Source organism: Macrobrachium rosenbergii, chromosome 1 (genome assembly GCF_040412425.1).
Source record: "Macrobrachium rosenbergii isolate ZJJX-2024 chromosome 1, ASM4041242v1, whole genome shotgun sequence".
NCBI classification, from domain to species: domain Eukaryota; kingdom Metazoa; phylum Arthropoda; class Malacostraca; order Decapoda; family Palaemonidae; genus Macrobrachium; species Macrobrachium rosenbergii.
The window spans coordinates 54,988,340-55,011,306 of NC_089741.1; the positions used below are offsets into that span (position 1 = coordinate 54,988,340).

At 37.3% G+C, this 22,967-nt stretch overlaps 1 protein-coding gene across 4 annotated transcripts in view; it reads right to left on the reverse strand.

Moving 5' to 3' along the window:
• singed (fascin domain-containing protein singed) overlaps positions 1 to 22,967 on the reverse strand; it is a 369,629-nt gene that overhangs the window by 64,322 nt on the left and 282,340 nt on the right. For all 4 annotated transcript variants that reach the window (XM_067103402.1, XM_067103413.1, XM_067103385.1 and 1 more), the window contains 5 exons: positions 16,245 to 16,398; positions 14,354 to 14,454; positions 13,755 to 13,961; positions 13,370 to 13,624; positions 12,497 to 12,647 (listed from right to left, as the gene is read on the reverse strand). In XM_067103402.1, coding sequence (XP_066959503.1) covers positions 12,497 to 12,647; positions 13,370 to 13,624; positions 13,755 to 13,961; positions 14,354 to 14,454; positions 16,245 to 16,398 — 868 coding nt within the window. The remainder of the gene's footprint in view (positions 1 to 12,496; positions 12,648 to 13,369; positions 13,625 to 13,754; positions 13,962 to 14,353; positions 14,455 to 16,244; positions 16,399 to 22,967) is intronic.

Consider the following 22,967-nt stretch of genomic DNA (forward strand, 5'->3'; position numbering starts at 1 on the left):
ATATCAAAACTGAGTAAATTGGGTTAGCTCCCGTTTATGCAGCAGGTCTGAAGAACAGTTCTGTTTTATCTATGAAAATAACAAGATAGTGCCAAGAAGAGTAGCTATCAATAATACCAATCTAATATTAAATGCTGTCAAGTACCAGTAACTGAGTGAATACAATGAATAAGAAATTACCTAACTTTTCCCTGACCTGGGAAAAAGCTATACAGTACAACCAATTCCAAAACAAGCCTCAAAAGTGACCAACAATTCAACTTCGCAACACTAAAACTCTAATCCCTCGTCAAATCTTCAAAAATCTTCCAAGTGCGCAAAAACCCCAAGACCTATCCTACGTTGGCCCGACTTCAGCTGTTCCCAAGGTAAGTTTTCTCTCACTGATAAAACTGACTCATCGCCATATCACATTCGCCTCTTCTCCGTCCGTCTCTTATTGCCATTTTTATTGCCGTCACGTGATCTTAAAACTTGTGAAGAGACATGGCACTTCCGCTGCACTTCATTAAAATAGACTCGAGCTTCGTGTTTGACTGGACATCCGATATGTTTCCTTATATAAATTATAAACACGATTTAGGTTGTGTGTGTGTGTGTGTGTGTGTGTGTGTGTGTGTAGAGAGAGAGAGAGAGAGAGAGAGAGAGAGAGAGAGAGAGCACAATCGTGGCCGATTCAACTGCTGACCTTTTCAATCTAGCAAGATATTTCTGGCTGCAACGCCACCGTGAGTTTAAATTAACAAATCTTTCACATATGGAAAAGGTAAAAATGTCTTGCGTAGGATAAGTCATTCGCTCGACGAACCAGTTTTGACCTGACTAGATAATGGCTGTTGTTTCCCATGATGAATCGCATGACATGCAAGGCGTAACCCCGTACAACTATCCCCATGATTCTTTCTCTAGCCATTGTTTTTTTTTTCAAGGGGATACGTATAGTAGTAGTAGTAGTAGTAGTAGTAGTAGTAGTTTCTGCAGCAGCAACAGCAGTAGCAGTAGTAGTAGTGGTGACTACACCCTTCGTATAACATCTTGTCTCTTCAGAATTTGTATAATTACTAAGCAACAACTCTTTGGTGGCTATGGTATTGTAACAGTTAAAAAGATCATCGAAATGTTTCTTACCTTCTCGAGTAAAATGTTAATAAAACACGCCAAATGCCTCATTATCGTTTACTAACAACCCTGTCGAGCCATCAATATATTCCCACATCACTGCTTTTTTTCGACCATTACTGACGTTACCCCTTCTTAGGCGGCAATAGATCGATTCGTTCTGCAAAACATGACTAAGAAACACCAACAATGTGTTCTCTCGGTAATTCCCTTTGACACAATAAAGTAAATGAACAACTCTTGGGAGAAAACAGTTACTATTTGTGAGCGCGAGAGCGCGTTGCCGTTGACGTGCATGCATTCGTAACTGTATGATGAAAAATAATCACGTTTATCCAGACCTAACAAGTCGACCACTGTTTAATACACCAGACATCGCAATGAAACAGTTATTCTTCTCTAGATTCTTATAAAGTGCACCACAGTTAAATCTGAATGTTCCAAACAATGTCAAAACAACAACGCTACAGAAAAACAAGTAAGGAAAGTAGCTCTTTAAACGAAGGTCTAAAAGACGCCCGTGAGTGGCAAAGGCGGCCTTGAATATTTTATCCGGCGAGGCCTACAACTCGTTAAAAGACCCAGCCGGGGAACCATTAACAACGGCGCTGCTGCCTAGTAACAGGGAGGAGGAGAAAAAAAAAAAGAAACAAGGCATACCTGATACTAGCTGCTACAGCGTTGTATTTTCGATTAGCTATCAACTTTAAGTAGTACTAGACGCAGTTTACATACTTTATTATGATTTACAGGAATGGTTTCATTGGGAAGTACAACCATTGAAACATGATCACAAACAGGAATACTGTTCACTGCATACAATGTGTAATGTCCCATTACCATTCTTGAGATTACAACCAGTCACAAACAATTGGAATATCCTATAATTAGTATGAGTTTCATTTCCTCTATCTACCTGTATTTCAATCATACTAGTGTTCAGCTTTATTTAAAATATCTACACCGTCCTGTTAATAACATTACGTTTACCAGCCAAAGTCAATTTTGTTCAGATTTTGGTTATTTGGAAAATTTGCGATGTTTACAATACATAATGCAGAGGCTTCCATTACGTTAAAACTAAAATATCCGTTCTAATTTGCTGAGGGAATAAATGCACTGATGTCCTGTCATAGCAACTGCTGTTAAAAAATGTCCCACACGTCCAGAGCGCGTTCTCCATCAATACATATGCACTCTGACCTTTGGACGGAGTTTTCCCCGGAACTTCCAATAATAATAACAAAAGCAACAGCGGAAGCAGCAACGTGTGACAGACTACACCTGAGTGACAATAATTTTGAGAGGAAAAAAAAAAAACCTGACCCGTTTGAAGCCTGGGTTCCCGGTTTAGATTTACGCTACGATTTCAGAACCAAATCGAGAGAATGAAAAGTTAAGCAACCGAAGTCATCTGCGCTTAATTAATGTGCAGTCGATAGCGACATTTTCCAACCCAAATAACCCGAACCAAATTTGTCAACAAGCCGGGTAAGTAGACATTTAATTTAAGAATATTATAGTTTTCACACAAACATTATATATATATATATATATATATATATATATATATATATATATATATATATATATATATATATATATATATATATAATGCAGAACCCTCTTGAACGCCGAGACAATTTCATGCTGCCAACTTCGATAGGCCATTTATGCTGACAACACACGCCTGGCCTGGACTTAGACACCAGACATCGGGATCGCTTATAAGGGCGGCTCTAACACTGAATCCCTGAGGGAAATGAGCCGTACGGAAACGAGGCAAAGCACATAGCACTGAGTCGACTTCCTCTTCTTCATCAACTGTCATAGGCTGACTTGGCTGTGGGAACAGGAATCGATACCAACTCCATTCGCTCAGGAGACTTCCTCACCAATTCGCGAGGCAAATAGACTTTCGACCTAACTCCTCCCTCCAGTGGTGCCTTTTCTGTACAGGGCAATGCTACATGGTTACCTGTTTTTCCGAGCTCCATTGGAGAAAATCTAATGACGGCGACATGACCATTTGTTCTCTTTCCGACATGGTTCCACATCCATTTAAATGTTACCCTTCTCCAAATATGCTGTGCAATAGGGACCTCAAAGCAACTCTTGTATCTTACATTTGCTTAAATTTTCATCTATTTATTTATTAATTTATCAATTTAATTTTCCTTGTCTAATAACTCAAAGTCTATAGAGAAACACCATATTCTGTGGAAGCTTGAATTTCAAGTTAACTGCCTCTGTGGGCTCGTTCCATACGAACAGGGTTCATCTCCAGAATAATAATAATTTTACTACCTTTCACATTAGAAATAAACACTTCGAGTCTGTCTCATATGAGTACCACTGAAAAAAAAAGTATAGAACAGGACAACTGGGTACAATGTCCAGGGGATTAGGATGCCACTTACCGATCAGCTGGTAAATTAGGATACTTGAAAACAAGAGACTATCTGAACAAAATTACACGAATAAAATAACCGTATTTAGCAACGGCGGTTGGAACTGGTTACTGTAACTGATATCCCCGTATACTTTGTTTCCTCTTGCCTTAATTGCCTGATAAACAAACTGGTTCTGGTTTGGTTTCTAAACTTTTCTTCCCTCAGGGAGGAGTCTTTGGAGACTTCATTATACCTTACGGTTACGTGAAATTCATGTTTCCTGTAATTTGCATGAAGTTTTCTACTAATGTATTTCCGTCTTAGGAAAGCTTTATCGCTGACTCTGATCTGAACTTTCATTTCCAGTTATTTTACTTTATGATGTGCAATATCGTAAGACTAGAAGTAAAACGAAAGTTTTAAAATATTAATAACAATATTCTTTTCTTAAACGTAACAACTGTCATTTATTGTGAAAACACCGAGTCAGCAATGCCTTTTTATAATCTGTTAGCTAGGCCTATACAATTCCAGGACGAAGCTGTCTGTCTGCGAAATAATCAAAAGTGCAATTGTTTCTAACATAATCATAATACAGTAGTAAAACGGTCATATATCAACAACCTACAACAGACAGCCAGAACAAACATCGGAAACACTTCAGAAAAAGCCAGATTTCTATTCACGCCTGAATAATTTCTCCGTCTCTTCTTAAAAGGCGAGCTTATTGAGCATCAAACAAAAGAGCGAGATTAATTTGGATAGTCAAATGTCTTGGTATATCGGAAAAATATACTCTCTGAGTAGAAAGATTAACCTCATTTCCTAATGAATAGATTAGCTTGATCTTCCCTACTGCAAATTACCCTTTTATTGTTAATTTTTAAACTGGTTGATAATACCATGTGATAAGCAATAGTAAAGTTTAATTTGCAATACGACATCATACAATCGGATAATGCAGCCATTTCCCGTAGTTTTCCACAGGAGACTCTATTCCATTCTTAAAAAAGAGATTTCGCAGGAAACAAGGTCGGGGAAATTGCATGTTTATGCTTCCTCGCCAAATAAAAAGCTGATCATATAAGGCCAGTCCTGGAAAATCATGTCGAGTGATTCAAAAAATTTTACATATATACATATATATATATATATATATATATATATATATATATATATATATTATATATATATATATATATATATATATATATATATATATATATATATAATCACTTTTAGATGTGATACATATGAATGTTTTACGACAATTTTTAAAAAGTCTTCTCCCGTGGTAGGGTCAGTGAGCTGCGTTTACAACACAGAAGACAAAAGTTCTAATCCTGCTTGCGAGTTAAAATTCAAGTATCTCACTATATATATATATATATATATATATATATATATATATATATATATATATATATATATATATATATACACACACACACACTAATAATTTTTACTCATGTGAGATCACCTATCATCTTATGGGAAAGTTACGTACAAGATGAAGTGTAATCACTGAGAAATACAAGAGAGAGAGAGAGAGAGGGAGAGAGCACTTCACTAGACCAGTTGAGTCCAGAACAATAACAGGTTAAACCAGCATCCGAGTCTTGTCGTGAGAGCCACTGGTTAAGGATAAAAGCAAACCCCTCGAGCTAGCAGCGACCGGTATCATCCAGCGTCATTGTTATAATACCCTTTTATTGCATTCAAGGTATAAAAAGGAGTCTGCAAACTGGTCTCCGTACAGAAAAATAAACAAAGACAGAATGGGGATGAATGTAAAGCTTCGTCTATCTAAAGTAAAGACTGATGTCAGCAATAAAGTCTGAAAATAAGAATGGGAAAAAGTAAAATAAAATGGAAAGGAAAGGACGAAGTTTGTTAGCACGCAATCCTTCGGAAAATGAAATCAAATAAAACAAGTAAAGAATGCGCAGAAGTTTCTTAGGCGCAATCGAGTTTTCTGTACACGTATAATGCTGTATGAAACTCTCAGTCACGGCCCATGAAACTTTCAGCCACGGCCCGGTGGTGGCCTGTGTTGCTGGCACATACAGCGATGCCAGACGCACGATCATGGCTAAATCTAACCTTAAATAAAATAAAAAAAAACTACTGAGGCTACAGGGTTGCAATTTGGTATATTTCATGATTGGAGGGTGGATGATCAACACACCAATTTGGAGCCCCCTAGAGTTTTTAAGATATGAGGGAGGACAGAAAAAGTGCGGACGGACAGACAAATAGCCATCTCAGTAGTTTTCTTTTACAGAAACATAAAAAACGGAGGAGGAAATGTATCTACATAATCCAAGAATGTACAGAATGAAAGGATGTACTGTACACATCATTTACTACATTATGACCTCCAGAAAATCGAACTAAGGTCACTTTTAATAATAATCCTGTCCACTTTTCATTGATACTTTTTCAACTTAAAATTATGTGCAGTTACTGCCAACCAAATTTGTGGCTATGAGGTGATATAAACGATTATTATAGAAGAGCACGCAAAAATAATATGGCTACCCTTCAGAACACATTACCAACGATCAATCCGTCACAAAGGATATATACTGTGATATTTTCCATGACTTTATGGTTCCTCATAATACTTCTATTTTTCACTTTCTTCCCTTTTCTTCTGTTAGTATAATTTTTTCTTAATTATTTCTTACACAAAGTATACTTCGTACAAAGAACCAAATCGACAAACAATTCACATCGACAAATTATGACTGAGCATCCGAACAATGTCCACAGAAATTCAGTACACGAAGGAATATGAACAGAAAACACGAATTCTCTCATATTCCTAAGATCCAACAATCTCCTAGAAAGAGCTTAATGCAAGTCCATCTTTACTATTGCAAATCGAAGAAGCCCTGGTGGCCCTGTTTCGAAACAGAAGCGGTTCACGTCTTGAGGAGAAAAACAAAGGAAAACATTTTACAAGCAGTAATTGCATTGTCATCAACTGAGCGTTTGTTTTTCTTTCGGAGGGAATGGACTCAACGTACCAGGGTATGTTTTAGAGACGAATTTGAAAGTATGTAATTTAGGGAAAATATATTTGTCTTTACACAAATATTGCACAGAGTATAAAAAAAATATCGTCCGATATAAAAAAAAATATCGTCCGATATAAAAAAAAATATCGTCCGATATAAAAAAAATATCGTCCGATATATAAGTGCCTGAAAAAATTATAACGAAGCCCGAATATCTCACTCATACAAATGAATACACGGTCTATATGAATTATGTCCCCAAAGAGACTATTAAGGAACCATTATATAAAAAATAATGGGTTATGCCTTCCTGTGAAGTATATCGTTCGAGAAAATCAATACATCGCCTAGCAAGAAAAAAAAAATTACCCGTACAAGACAGGGCCCCATTGGGAGACCCGAAATTACACCAAATGTAGATATGGCTCAGAAATTTAGGACTACCGATAGTAACATTAATGAGATATCAAACAACAGTACCCAATGCAGCACACACTGACATATTTATATATATATATATAAACCAATATATATATATATATATATATATATATATATTATATATATATATATATATATATATATATATATATATATATATATATATATATATATACACACTAGCTGACCAACCCGGCGCTGCCCGGGAGAACTCTGAATGACAACCGATAAACTCACTCTCTCTCTCTCTCTCTCTCCCTCATCACTAGCCCTTTGGTGCTAGCGATGTCTTACCCCCACAGTATTCTTTTCTAGATAGTAAGTCATATGTATACAAAGTTTTGTTGAAATTGGGCAATGCGTTTCGGAGTTATGCTGGAACATACACACACACATACATATACATACATACATAAATTTTTATATATATATAAATATATATATACACACACACACACACACACACGTGTGTGTACTATGTGTGTGTAAGTCAAATTATACATAAGCTCGTTATTTGCAAGTACGACCACGAGCAATTCGGTTTGTTGACTCTTAGGAGCGTAACGTGACCTCTGTGATTGTGTCTAAGTTTGCATTCCAATAATCCACGACCTTCTCGCCCACGATAACGAGTAGTAAATACATGTCCATTGGCGGTAATAATCTGCTTTCAGTGCATGCGCTTTGGTAGGCAAGTAGGCCTTCCGAGGATTTTCTACAACAGAAAATGGAATCATTTCACGCATGCCAGGCTGATTTGGCTTAATTATCACAATTTCTTTGTCCCGTACTTCATTCACTTTTATTCAAGATCTACAATAACACAAGGATTTTAATCACGTGGATCAATTTTCTCTCTCTCTCTCTCTCTCTCTCTCTCTCTCTCTCTCTCTCTCTCTCTCTCAAAAGCGCCCGATAACGCTTGTAAATAGCAGTAAACATTAAAATTATAAATGGTCGTCATACGAAAGTTTCCTATTTGATACGAAATGAGAATCACTATTGTCAACAATAAAATAAAATTCCACTTGTTAGAAATGTAATTTATAAAGAATAGCTGGAACGAAACCTTACATCGTAATTTCAAGCAACATTCCTCGATGATATTCATTAACAAAAATATTATAAAATAAAATATGTCCACATAATTACAGGTTCAAAACATACTGAACAGAATTAAACTTGGATGCCAGATACTGTCGAACTTAAAAAAATGAGTGATAAGTATAACCACTATATACATATATGCACGTGCAGTGTATATATACATTATATATAATATATACATATATAATTATATATATTTATATATATACATATACATACATACATACATTATATATATATATATATATATATATATATATATATACACATACATACATATATATACATACATACATACATACATATATATATATATATATATATACATACATACATACATATATATATATATATATATATATATATATATATATATATACATATACAGTGTGTGTATGTGTGCTATGGAGGGAGGTGTTATCTCTCTCAGACCAACAAAAGCCATCCAATAATCACCCTCATATATCACCGGACTCATAATAACACTTCATCACTAAACTGAACATGGCGAACTCTCACGAAACCTTCCCCAAACAGCCACCAAGGAATGGCATATTCTAACCTGCAATGATAGCAAGGCCACACGTCCATTGTGCAATGCCGGGACAAAGTTCCCCAAAAATTTCTCGTCGACACGAAGCCCCGGATGTCGATCAACGACCCTGACCGGAAGCTCATCATCCTGGGAAGGTCATGGCGATCCTCTATCCCCTCGATCCTGCTCGACGCTCCTTTGGTCCTGTCCAAGCAATCTCATTTTCTTCAGTCTTTTATTCTTAACATTCTTTCATTCTCTAGTTCCCTATTCTCATGTTTCTGATCGTCAGCTCATCGATCTAAGCCAGCTGATTCTGTTCTTCGCTGCCTCGAACCTCTCCTGCCTAGATTCTGTCTTAAATATCTTGCTTCCATTATGCTCATTATATCCTTCATTGTCTTCCTTTATTCGCAAATGCTTTGAAAATGTTGATTCAGTCTGCCCTGCTCTCTTAAATAAATCTGGTCTTTACTGCCGTGGTTCTATTTTCCTCAGCTTTTTCCACCCCACCAAGACTATTTTTCACTTCTTCAATTAATTTCCGCCTAACAACATTCTCAAATGCTTTAGTCTCATCCTTTTGATAATATTCTTCACTGTTTTAAAAGCTGTTCAATTCTACCTTCAATGATTTCATCGTATACGCTTGATTCCAATTCTTAAATACATCGATCATTTACTATTGTTTCTATCCAGGATACTCTGATCCTATCTTGTAGATCCTATTATTCAATGCTTTTATTTACCAAGTCGATTTTACTCTTTACTGCCTTGAACCTAAGGTCCTACCCAAGAGATTATTATAAACGCTTTTGAATCCTCTCCAATAGGTTCTATTCTTACGTGTCGAAATCCTATCCTGCCTAACATACGCTTAAAGCCTTAACCCTCATCTTAGAATAGAGTAGAATAGAATAGAATAAAGGATCTATGCCAAAGGCCAATGTTGGGACCTATGAGGTCATTCAGCGCTGGAAGGGAAACAGAGTAGAAAGGTTTGAAAGGTGTAACAGGAGGAAAACCTCGCAGTTGCACTATGAAGCAATTGTTAGGAGAGGGTGGACAGCAAGATGGAAGGTGGAGAATCGTAACTTTGATTTTATTACTTAAATGTCCTGATCATATCCTGCCAACTCTAATTTCAACAGATTTGATCCTTAATCAATCCTATACTCCATATATTTCGATATCATCACTGGCGTCGAGAGTTACGGTTGGGATTGTCTGTTCAATCATCGAGTTTTGAGAGACAAAGTGCTTTGTTCATCCTTTGTTCAGCAACCCGCTGTCGCTGCATAATAAGTTTCATCATCCCTGGCGGTTAAAGCATAGCGTGTCCAATCTGGCAAAGGCTTCGTGACATCACCGGTTTCCTTGTATTGTTGAAGTCTTCAATACCCGGAATTCATTAGCATCTCGAATTATGAGTGAGATGCATCAGATAATACTAAATACACATCTTCCATCGGATATATGCCTGTTATAATAATAATAATTATTATTATTATTAATATTATTATTATTTAACTAGTCTAGCGAATTATGATTCTGAAACCATCCTAATCTAGGATAAAGAGGATTAACATCCCAGCATTTTATATAACCTTTTATCATCGCCGTAAACAACAGTGAAATGTAATCTTATGGTACTAAAAATACAACTGGAAATAATGACTCGTCTCTTTTACGTTTCTATGTGAGCTACGCAAAATAAATACATAAAGAAAAACAAAATCTCAAAATAATCAACCAAACAATATGCGTCGACTGAACCCGTGACGTCACGTCATCCCCTATTGTCGCCCGGCGTATAATATGTGGACAAGGAAGGTCACACCAGTCTCACAATGAATGCCGGTGTTGTCATTTTTTCTCTCGTCTTCCACTTCCTCTTTCACAATGCCGTAAATTAAAGTCTATCGTGACCTCTGGTTTTCAACATTACAGGATAAAAGCAAAATATCACGGACGATACCTGTTCAGTTTAAGCAGTTTTTTTATATAAAAAAATAAAATAAAATTGAAAAAATACTTATGAAAATTCCAGACAAGTTTAAATTCAAAACTATGACGTACATTTTAACTGACTCACTGTTACGCACAAACTACTGAAAAAATAATAAGATAACAAAATACATTGCAAAGTTGTAAGATAAGCAAAAAACAAATAGAGGGAAAAAAAGTTCAGAGGCATGGAATAGCAAACCCCGAACTGTGTTATGTATTCATTACGAATAACAGTATGGAACCTCGATATACTGAAGAAATGTGATAGCGATATGAAAAAAGAGTATTTACCCTCCCCATTATAATTAACATACCATATGGAAATCGTATAAACAATAAAAAAATGTGCATGACTATATGAATTTTCTATTATTAAAAGAAAACGCTTCCTTCACATTACGTCATACCCCAATGACAGGCATTGCATAACTGTGTGAAACGTACTCGTAAAAATCTATTACATTTGTGAATTTTGGAAAATTTAGATACGTTGATAGAAAACTCAACTTCGAAAGAATTGATCACTCATATAAAAACAAAAACTTTCTTGCAACCTCCCAGCCTAATCCGAAATTAAATGAAACTGGAAACTTCTTATACTTTTTGCCTCGTCTTTCTCCTTCAGCAACTGAAAATAGTTTACGTTATATAAACGCTTACAATCCATGCATACATACATATATATATATATATATATATATATATATATATATATATATATATATATATATATATATATAACTCAATATATATTTATATACTTATACACATACATATAATTAAATATATAATATATATACATACATACACACACAACACACATATATATATATATATATATATATATATATATATATATATATATATATATATATATATATATATACAGTATATATATATAAAGTGTTGGATAAGGTCGTAAGGTTGGTTTGGTTATCAATAGTGGAAAAACTGAAATCATGAATATGGATATTGAAAATGCACAGGATTGTCTAACTTAAGGCTTCGTTGTAAAGCAAGTGGATAAGTTTAAATATTTAGGTACTTATTTAGATACGGATGGTTCTCTGAGCACGGAATTTATGGAAATATTAACAAAGGCTCATCAGACAATGGGAATGCTTAAAAATATTGGGAACAATAGCAATTTTTCTGTGTATACAAAAATCAAAATTTATAAGGTAATGGTTACGAGTATTTTGATTTATGGGCATGAGTCATGGTACAGTACAGTGACTTCGGATAATAAATTCTTAGTATTTGAAAATAAGGCGCTCAGAAGAATATTAGGAATTAACTGGAGGGAAAGGATATCAAATGACAGAATTAGAGAAGTAACGGGGTGCCGGTCGATGAGTAAGTTAGGTTCTCACGCTGGAAGTAGCTGAGCCATGTGTGCAGTATAAAGACAAGGGAATAAGCACGAAGAGATACACCGGGGTGGGTTGCCGCCTAGTACAAAAGAGGTAGAGGTAGGCCAAAGGAGACGTGGTTAAGGAGAGTGAGGCGGGAAGCAGGAGACAAGTGTTGGGGAGACCTTGAGGAGTTAGCCCAGGACAGAATGTGGTGGCGTGAGTTCAACGAGGCCCTATGCATCCCCGTGGGTGCCACAGGAAATGATTGACTGATTGATATATGATCACCCAATCAAATTTCCTAACGATGTATATAAATATGCTCTCCCTATTACTGACGCGCAAGACGGGAAAAATGCTCGAAACATACATACCTATACTTGGTTTAAGGAACTCATGAAAATAAAACAAACATACACGATAATGTAGAGTTTCCTTGAATGGTAAACAACCGCTTCTACATAAAAAAACAAAAGTAAATAACATTGGTTTAACGTTTGAGTTAACACTTACCTTGCTTGACGGAGACGTATCTGGTATTGAGGAGGGCGCCGAAGGACGCCTGAGGCAGAGAGTCTTCAAGGGCGAACAGCTCATCCTTGGTAACAGTGTTGGAGCGGGATTTGAGTACAGCCCGTGAACCAATGGGGCTGAGATACTGGCCCTGCAAACAAGGGAGACAAGTATTAAAGAGTGGCAAATGTGGCCAAAATCTTCTGAAAAAATGCTGGGTAAATTCACATATGGTATAGCATTTACCGATGTATTGTACCTATAATTTCTAAAACAAAATATCACTTCTGTAACCAAACTTAAAAACTCACGACAATGTTTAGAACTTGATCTAACTTAAAAGTTTAAGAAATATTAAACTGAACTTATAAGCTTAACTACAGCAAAATACATTATCTGCCACACAAATCATCAATGTTACTGTCTTGTCAAGAAAGCGGAAACCAACTCGCTTCAGAGCTAACAGAAAATCTATTTGCTAAGCACTTCCATTTGATTCCAAGAACAAAAACGTACCAAGATGTTATTTTCACGTTCAGAATAGAATAGAATGTAGAATTTAGGACAAAGACCAAGCGCTGGAACCTATGAGGTCATTCAGCGATGAAGCTGAAAATCACAGTAAGAAGGTTTGAAAGGTGTAACAGGAGGAAAACCTCGCAGTTGCACTATGAATCAATTGTAGGAGAGAGTGGAAAGTAAGAAGAAAGAGATTATGAACGGAGGTACAGTAAAAAGATTGAGAGAGGTTGCAGCTAGCGGCCTAAGATTTCAAGTAATGCCTACAGTGGACCGCATGAGGTGCATTTACGGCACTACCCCCCTGCGAGGATTTTCATGTTCAGAGACTGTGTCACAGTTCCCTATACTTACTTCGTGATCCCTAAGGGCGAGAGAGCCATGGTGGTACTCGAGGGAGAACATGCACCCTCTGCCGCAGTCGTCGACGAGCTTGCCGTCGAGGCTCAAGTATTTGTTGTTGCTCGTGTGGATGGCGTACTTGTGGTCGCGGAATTCAAGCGTGAAAAGGGTGTCCTCACCCCAGGGGACGTTGGCATCAACCTCGATCTCCGTGCCTTCTTCGTTGAGATGGGCATATCGCTTGCGACCCAATGACCTCAGGTTCACCTGAGAGCGAGAAAGATGCAGAGTTGGATGACCAGGACACATTAGCATTGACAAAGTTGCCTTTTTTATTCTTATATTAAATTCACAAAGTTTTGCAGAAATGAAAAGTGGAAACTGAGGAAAGAAATACCTGTGGTCGAGCGGCTAGGTGAATGGTCCAGAGCTCAGCATCTGTTGGCACCTTGGCACTGCAGATGAGTTTGTCCCCGGCAGCACCGAGGAAGTACCCTCTGGATACGTTCCTCAAGGCCCATCGACCGTGTTCGTCGTCCGTCACGGACACCTCGAACATGCACGAGACGTCTCGTTCTTCATTCTCGCAGGTGACGTTACCGTACTGTTGTCAGGAACGTGATGCGAAGGAAAAAATGGAAATACGTGAACGAAACGGTAAAGTCAACAGGTCATAAGACAAACATTTACTCAAACCATCAATGAACTGCTAAACAATGAATAACTGACAGATGTGTAAAAGAGGTCGAACATACATAAATTGTTCTCGCGTGCCACCTTTCAATGTTTGTTTCCCTTCCAATATCAAAAGACAACTTATATACTTGAAATGAATTTATATGTACGAATTGGAGAAGAAATAACTTGAGAATTTTGACAAGAAATAACTTGTGAATTGGACAAGAAATAACTTGGGAGTTGGAGAAGAAATAACTTAAAAACTGGACAGGAAATAACTAACATTCTTCAACAACAAAGTTATTTTCTTAGTCTTACCTGATCGACGGATATGTATTTGTTCAAGTGGGACTTGAAGGTGATGAGATCTTTCTCTGCGGGTTCTAGAGTCCACATCTGTTTCTTTTTGAGAGACACGCCTGTAAAATCAATCAAAAGAAATGTAAAGAAATGCACAACTTTGATTTAATGAACATTATAAAACAAAAATATATTTCTACTTAAAGAGTTTCAAGTTGCTGTGTTCATCTGACGGAGAGAGGCCCCTGTACCCACGCACTGTCCATTGCTGTTATTTTGAAAACGTCCAATTCTCCGAATAAACATTCTATTTTCACACGCTCCAAATATAGGATTTCTCATAAAAGCTGGTTACACTAAGGTTAACGGGGAATATAATAAACTTGCCTGGAATGAAAAATGCGCCCTAACACTGATGCACGTAAATGTAGTATGTAAGTACAAAGACACTGACGTACTTATATGTAAAATTGCTTCAACAGTAACGTTTAAGATAGCTTGGTGCATGAAGCAGGGATGAAAAGTTACAGAAAAATGGTTTAGGAGACAAAATGTGCCTTTCAACTCATGCCCCCAATAATTTTCGTCAAAATAAAACACATAATTCATTTTCTGTAACGAGATATTTTAGATCGTGTGAAACAATCCCCATGATTCATATTTTTCCACATTTTTTAGTTTCCTTTTGAGCATCACCATATCAAAAGTACTAATGATAACATCCTAAAGCTGACTCTTTGAAAAAGATTACCCTAAAAAGAAAAGTGGACATGTCAAAAAGGTAAAAATGACAACGACCGTTGAAACCCCAACCAGTGACAAACTGCCTCCATGCCATCTATAATGAAGTCTGACCTCGCGAGTAGTTCTCCAGTGACAACCGTAATTAAGGGATCGCATTTCTTAATAAGAGTTCAACGTCGTTCGTTAACACCACTGGGAGACCACGAATAAAAAGAACAGTCTTTGATCCTGGTACTTGTCATGTTCATGACTTGTGGATTTACAAGCGGGGAGAAATACGCGAAAAGCTTGTACAGCCATGTAATTCGCACTGTGCAAAAACATTTCATGGCTGACCCAAAAAGGAATTTACAGAAAAGTACTTTAGAACATATAAAGAGAGAAACACAGTTCTACGGTTTGCCAGTACTCATTAATATTACTTTATAAGAGCATAGTGATATGTATAAAAGTAAGATCTACTAGACAAATAGCGTGTATAAGCACATTCAACGGTTACGACTAATCTGTATTTTTAGATATGCTCAACAAACTGTGAATCTAACACCAAAAAAAGGCACAAGAGCACATTATAACGCTGGCCTTGCCTCAGGTCTGGCTCTCTCCCCAAATATGCATCCATTTAATGGGTCCCAAGTTTCATAGACTCTACAGTCTAGACTCTAGGAGACTCATTAGATAACGAGCTTAAGAACTCTATGACTGAAATTTTCTTACATGAAATAAAGTGAACAACAAATTATAATTCCGAGGCTGTAAACTACAGCAGAAAAAAAAAACTTACGTCACACCACTTGACTGAAGTCAATTATCTCGTATAAATACATTATAATACTATGAATTTTGTCATTATCTTCCTGAAATAAAAGAAACTTCTCTCTGTCACAATAACACAACGTCGTACTTTTCTTTACGGTTAAAAGATTCGCAAATGTACATTCAAGTATATATATCTAATTAAAATAACAGGAACTTTCGCATGTTTATATACATGTGTATTTGAAACTGAAATAACAAGCGCTTTTGCATGTTTACCAACATGCCTCTTCACATAGTCCCTTTTATTACGAACGCAAATATACATAATGTATATAAAACCGTGGATCTTTAAACTAAAATTCTCTCTCTCTCTCTCTCTCTCTCTCTGGGCGTCATGCGTCCTTACCATTAGCGTTTATCTTGAATCCGAAGGTCTCGGCTGTGAGGTATTTAGCCTTGGCGTTGATCAGACCGATGGTCCAGCAGCCAGAACCGGCTGCCCCGGTCCCGTTCATCTCGCCACAACCGTTGAAGCCGTTCACGGCGTTCAGACGAGACATCTGAAAGAAGAACGTAAAACCATTCAGTATATACAATAAACTTCCTTCTGATGCAAGGTGACAGTCCTCACATAAAGACTAGCTAGAAGGTACAAGAAAATATCACTTCGGAATTAGTTATGTTACGGCAATCTGGTGATTCGTTGTATGGTATAATTACTACGATAAATCTGGGGTCGTGTATGTTTTTATTAAAATAAGATCTAAGAAAAACTACTTTCTGTAGTATTATCACTCGGATTTTGGTGTATTTTAAATTACAAAGGGAAGATTTAGAACAAAATATAAAGAAAAAAACCACTTCAAAAAGCTTGCATAGCCTAATCGCTTGCAATGGATGGAAGTGACATCAACTGAACACCATTGTTAAAAAGATTGTGCACCTGCTTGTTCAAACAAATTGATTAATTAGTACTGAGCTTTAAATGCTTTCAATGGGGAATGATAGCTAACAGTTGAGACAGTTTAGCCTACTGAAGTTACAATTAAAAATAATCTGTAATCTATCTTTCCATGACATTCCAGTTGTCATTAATGGCGTGCACACCCTCTCACTACCAAGCTACAGCTGTATTGAACTCCGAGATGATAAAGGAACACACACATATATATAGCCTATATATGTATATGTCTATATATACAATTATATATTTGTGTGTATGTGTGTAGGCTAAGCTATGTAGAATCAACGACCATTATCATGAAAATTACGCCACCGCGGGATTCCCGTTAAATACGTAAGATGCACTGCAACAAACCATGAACAAAAGATGCAAAAAAAATTTTGATGGAGTTTCATCAAGGAAATTTGCAGTAAATAGTGGGTAGACACGGGGAAATGTTATGTCAGTCACATTTGCTGCTTTCCTTTCTCATGGATTTTGTAACGCACGAAAAAACTTGGGTGGAGATGGAAGACGTTTAAATTGGAGTAACGATAGCAATTTCGCAGACTTAAAACCAGCAGATGATTCCGTTTTAATCAGCAAAGCAGCAGAGATTTTGTAAAACTTCCTTAATAAAACGCATTTGAAAAAAATTAAATGACGACAGATTATACAAAAAGGAATGAGATAACGTTAAATGAAGTAAGAAGTAATGCAGCTGATTCATCAAATGTTCAGGAACATCATCAAACTGAGGTTCTCATGAGACACAATTTTGTGAGACTAAAAAAGAGATAAAAATGAACATGATAACAGGATGACCACGAAACTCAAGTTAAAAGATCTTGCCGACTGCGGAACAAAACTTCAAGAAGAAATGATACAATAACGGAAATTATGGAAGTTCCATCTAGAGAGGAGATATTGATGAGGATTAGCCACTGATGAGTTGGAAATATCCTTCGGACCATCTAAGAAAGAATAGCATGTAGACTAATAGTGCTCGCTGGGCTCCTCTGGGCTCCTGAGGAGTTGGGAGACCCAGCTCTATTTGGATGAGAATTATCAGACAACAGGCCAGAGATGAATAGAGATTTGTGGAAGTGAAAGCACAAGAAATGAAACAGATATAATGTACACACATATTTATTTATAATTTAATATAAATCAACATCCAACCTTCGAAAACTTCAGTGAGGGCAACCCCGCACAAAACCTCAAACATCCCGTGTCATCTGAGACCTTAACGAAGTACGTTGGAAGCAAAAACCTCAAAAAACACAAGACAACCGGCGCCACTTGCTAACCAACCTCTCCAAACCTGCCACTCCATACAAAACATGCAACGGGGGCAAGGCAACTAATGCATGCTACCTGCGGTACACTCCAATGGTTGCTTGGGGGAAGGGGAAAGTGGGGGGGGGGGGGCTGGTTCCCACAGGGAGGATAATTTCGTCCCCAAATTGGCCTTCCCACCTCCTCCCTTAATCCATCTCTTCAGCATGAAAGTACTCGAACTAGCGACATACATTAGCAAGGCCAAGGTAACCACACCCTTTAACAATGGAAGGGATTTGGAAGTGCTCTTGTTCCTGTACGGGAACAGGAAGGACAGTCTTGACCTACGTTATTCCTCCAACAGGTATAACACATGCTCACTCCTGCTGTTACTTCTTAACCACCTGTTGTCCGCACAACCAAAATGCAGACGCTACAACTTGCTCCAGTAACTGACAGCTGTATTCTCAAAGCTAAAACTTACCTGCCATCGACAAAGAACTATCAAGAAACTGATGAAACTACTACAGGCAAAATGAATGATAAAGAGTCAATAACAATTCCAGCCTATGGTCATCTACAGCACAAGTAACAAGATCTGATACATGACATACATGACGACAAAAGTAGTAACAATTTATTTTATAATAATAACAACAAACCTAAATTAGACTGCCATATGATCAACCTCGAAGAAAAGGTTTCTTATACATTAAACATCTTAGATTTCTCGGTAAATATATCACTCTTATACTTCTACAGACTTAGAATATGACATTACAAAGAACAAATTTCCCTTCTCCATGAAGCTACCAAGCCGTATTCTCTCTAAGCTTAGCGGTCCTTTTCCCCCGAAATTTCCACAACTCAAAAATCTGGTTCGGACTTCTTCAATAAGTCTAACACTTGAGTAGAAGCGTCCTGTAAGTTACTAAACTCCGTGGGAATTTTGCGTGTAATGTAACCGCACACCTGGGAGATAATCTCTCTCTCTCTCTCTCTCTCTCTCTCTCTCTCAGATTAACTGTATGGAATTTCTACGGGGCTAAGTTTCCTAACGGGAACATTCAACAATATAAAATTAAGGAAAGTAGGTAAGATTACAGAAAGACAAATTGAAACCTGCCTAACCAAAAACAGCAAAGATTATAAAATACCTAAATGAACAGACCCTTTTCCCTCTCCAATAAAATCTACCTAGTTTATCACAGATTGAGAGAGAGAGAGAGAGAGAGAGAGAGAGAGAGAGAGAGAGAGAGAGAGAGAGAGAGAGAGAGAGAGAGAGAGAGAGAGAAATTTCAAAATCGAAATTTTTAGTGTCAAAAAGTTGAAATTAACTATTACAAGGTTGTCAACTGTTCAAGTAACAATGGGCCTTTGAGATAATGATCAATTCATTCTCAAACATACACACAAAAAAGGAACCTTTGCATTCCAAGAAGTCATGAAAGAGCTGCAAACTGGAAACAACCAACAAAGTAAAATTCATGTAAAAACCAATAAAATTTCCTTTACTTTCAACTGCAATCGTGATTTTCCAGTATTAAATTACTTGCGAATTAATGCAGACTCTAATCCTTTGTTGCAAAAAATAAAAATGAATCATACTCAAGCGTAAAATATTTCAAAGCTACCACCTTCAGAATTTCAAGAGCTTACACCTACCTGTTACTTCAGAAATCAAGTAAAAATTTTTTACAAAATGCACTTAAAATAAAGGGTCCGTTGTAAGACCAGATTGTTGACCAAGCAGGTTATAACAACACCGCCTCTGAAAACATCCACTGCTCTAACCTGCCGGACTTCACAAATTCTGCCCAATGCCAATCGCAATGACTCCGAAACCCAATGAATTTTCTTTGTTTCAAAGGGCACAAAGCCAGAGACGAGAGCAATGTCCATGCAAATAAAATGCACTGGAAGCGGGGAGAAAAGCAAACTTACGAGGCAAGTTCGGGTATACTGAAATTATTCTTTTTTCGCACAAATACTGGCGGCAATGTCTATTGGAGAAACTACCGGTATGTTAAAATGATACAATAGAATCATGACTTTAAGCCTCATCTTCAGAATTTGCAAATCATATACCGATTGCTAGTCTTAATTAACCTAATAAGGATATTAGCTAGCTTTCATCCGCCAATATGCAAAAAAAAAAAAAAAAAAGGTAAAAAAAATGAGCCGAAGTTTCTTCGGAGCAAACGCGTTTTCTGTACATCGTATAGGCCTAATTCTGTATAAAACTATCAGCTACGACCGGCCAACGCTCAGTTCCTCCCCAGATGCGGTCAAGTGAGGGTGCGTCATACGCCTCCGGAAAACACTGCCAGACGCACGATCCATGTCTAGCCTTAAACTTAAAATAAAAAATACTGAGGCCAGAGGGTTGCAATTTGGTATGTTTGATGATTGGAGGGTGGATGATCAACATACCAATTTGCAGCCCTTTAGCCTCAATAGTTTTCAAGATCTGAGGGCAGACAGAAAAAGTCCGGACGGACAGACAAAGCCATCTCAATAGTTTTCTTCTACAGAAAACTAACAAGCTACACTATGTAATTTTAAGTCATTTAAACAGGCGATCTTATCTGTTTCCATTATCTCTAACAAAATTATTGCGAAGACATGAATCATTGTTAATGATAAAACAAAGGAAATAAAAAACAATGTCTGATTTATTTTGAGAGAGAGAGAGAGAGAGAGAGAGAGAGAGTTTACTAAACTAAACCAAAACTGTTATAGCTTAACGGTGTGTGAAAGTATTACAAACGAGATGGTATGCAAGCTTTGGAAGAGGAGTTACTGCTGGGGAAGTCAGGTTTATGGAGTCCGACTGACACAGCCGACAGCACTACGCAAAACAAAGCTAAACACAGGTATCTACTGTACAAAAGAAATGTTGCACAAGGACGAAAAAAAAAAAAATAGAATTTGTATAAAGGCACAAAGAAAAAACTCAAAGGAACTAAAGATAATAAGTAACATACAAGGTAATGAAGAGCATAGGGTATGCTCACCTTGGACGGAACACCTACAAAAGCGTCCATTAAAAAGATGAAAGAATAAAAGACTTCGGCATGCGTCACATTTCAAAAGCCAAAAGACCAAGACAGTCTCTCTCTCTCTCTCTCTCTCTCTCTCTCTCTCTCTAAGACTACCCCTAGGTTAAACAGCTGCTTCTTCCTCGACCTGGTGCTCTCCCCGTCTACTGGCTGTTGAAGCTGCTGTCACATCGGTCTTTTTTTTTTTTTTTTTAAGCAAGTTTCAAGTTGCCAACTATCTGGAGTTGCATCTGTCTTGTCCCTTAAGCTTAAAAACACACACACACCCAAAGCCTTTGATCCTTTGTTGCAATATGGTGTACTAAGGCAAGCTTGCTCGTTTGAGCAATTATTGTGTAGCGCTTAATTTTTTTCCCTTACATATTTACAACTCCAGAAAGAGAGGAATTGGCCATTTTTATTCATCTAAAGATGTTAGAAGAGCGTCTAATTATGATAAAAAATTCAAAATACACATAGGCCTAACTGCCTAACTGCTTACCTTTCATATTAAAAAAAAATAGTCAAACGCTAATGACAAACTCGTAATTAGAAAACTTAAAATGCTGATGTAAATTCAAAATGAGGGATTTTTCTCGCACGCAACTCACAGGATCAGGATCCTGCATAGGATTGCGGTTTTGCTTCTAGACCATAATTACCGAAAGCCCCGGTGTCCCTCCCTGAACCATCCTCACCCCGACAGGATATATTAAATCCAACATTCGCCACATCCGGTGACCTGATTCAAGACGGCTGCACAGCGAGATGAGAGTTCTCCTCAGAAATGACAATGATGCCGCATATGGAACAATATCCTTGTAAAAATGCAAGTTTATTCCTCCGATTAATGAAATTAAGCAATTAGGGTTAAGTCATCATTTGAATGGTTTACCACCAAAGCAGGATAGTGACTTGTCTGCTTAGTAACTGGACAGGTGACAACTAACGAATACCAGAAACCAGCGGGGCTGGGTCAAGGGGCTACCGACCTCATTTTAAAAAACGAATGCAGAGAAACTTGTTTCAGCTCTTGGGAGTCTGATGTGAACGCCAATGGATCATACTGATGCCCTTGAAGCTCGCATTTCCATATAGCCTACAGATCTTAATGAGCTGATTCTGCATAACTTCCGAAACTTATTATTAGCAGAATGCAGATTATTCAACTATGCCCTCCCTATCTTAAGAGATGCACCAGCCACGTAGATTAACGAGCACCGCACGGGCCATCCAATCTTTCATAATGGTGCAAACCCCTCATTGAGTGCCATAAAAATCGCTATTCTGGGAAGCTCTCCCCTGTTAGCAAGATAAAACGAGATGCTATTACTTGCTATAACGAATGGCTTTCCCATGTAGGCTATCATTCAAGCAGAGAAACCTTTTTTAACAGTTAATAAATTTCTCAAGACATATTTCAGTTCTCGGAATTTACCAGAATGTATGACAAGGTGTCCAGTTACTAGGTTATGAAAAGTTACCATAGCTTTCGTTAATAAAAGAGATGCCATGTAACATGCCTTCACAGGCAACAAAAGTGGCAGAAAGCTTTAAAAGAGCATCCAGGTGAATTGCAAGTCATCCAGCAAACAAAAGTCATCGTAAAGAAATTGAGCAGGCTGCCTGGATCAATTCAAACACATCAGACAATAAGTAAACTTATATCGAGGAATACCTAAATGCTTGGTATACAAAACCAATGACCTTCCAAAAAAAAGATGTACAGAACTCAAGTCATGGATATGACTAGCATATCTGTAAGAAGCTGAGGCAGGTGCATTGAATTCAAAAGAGTTTCCTACTCTGCAAAGTGCGCATGTCTACTGGGACGAAGTGAATGCTTCCAAAAGGCGATCTAAAA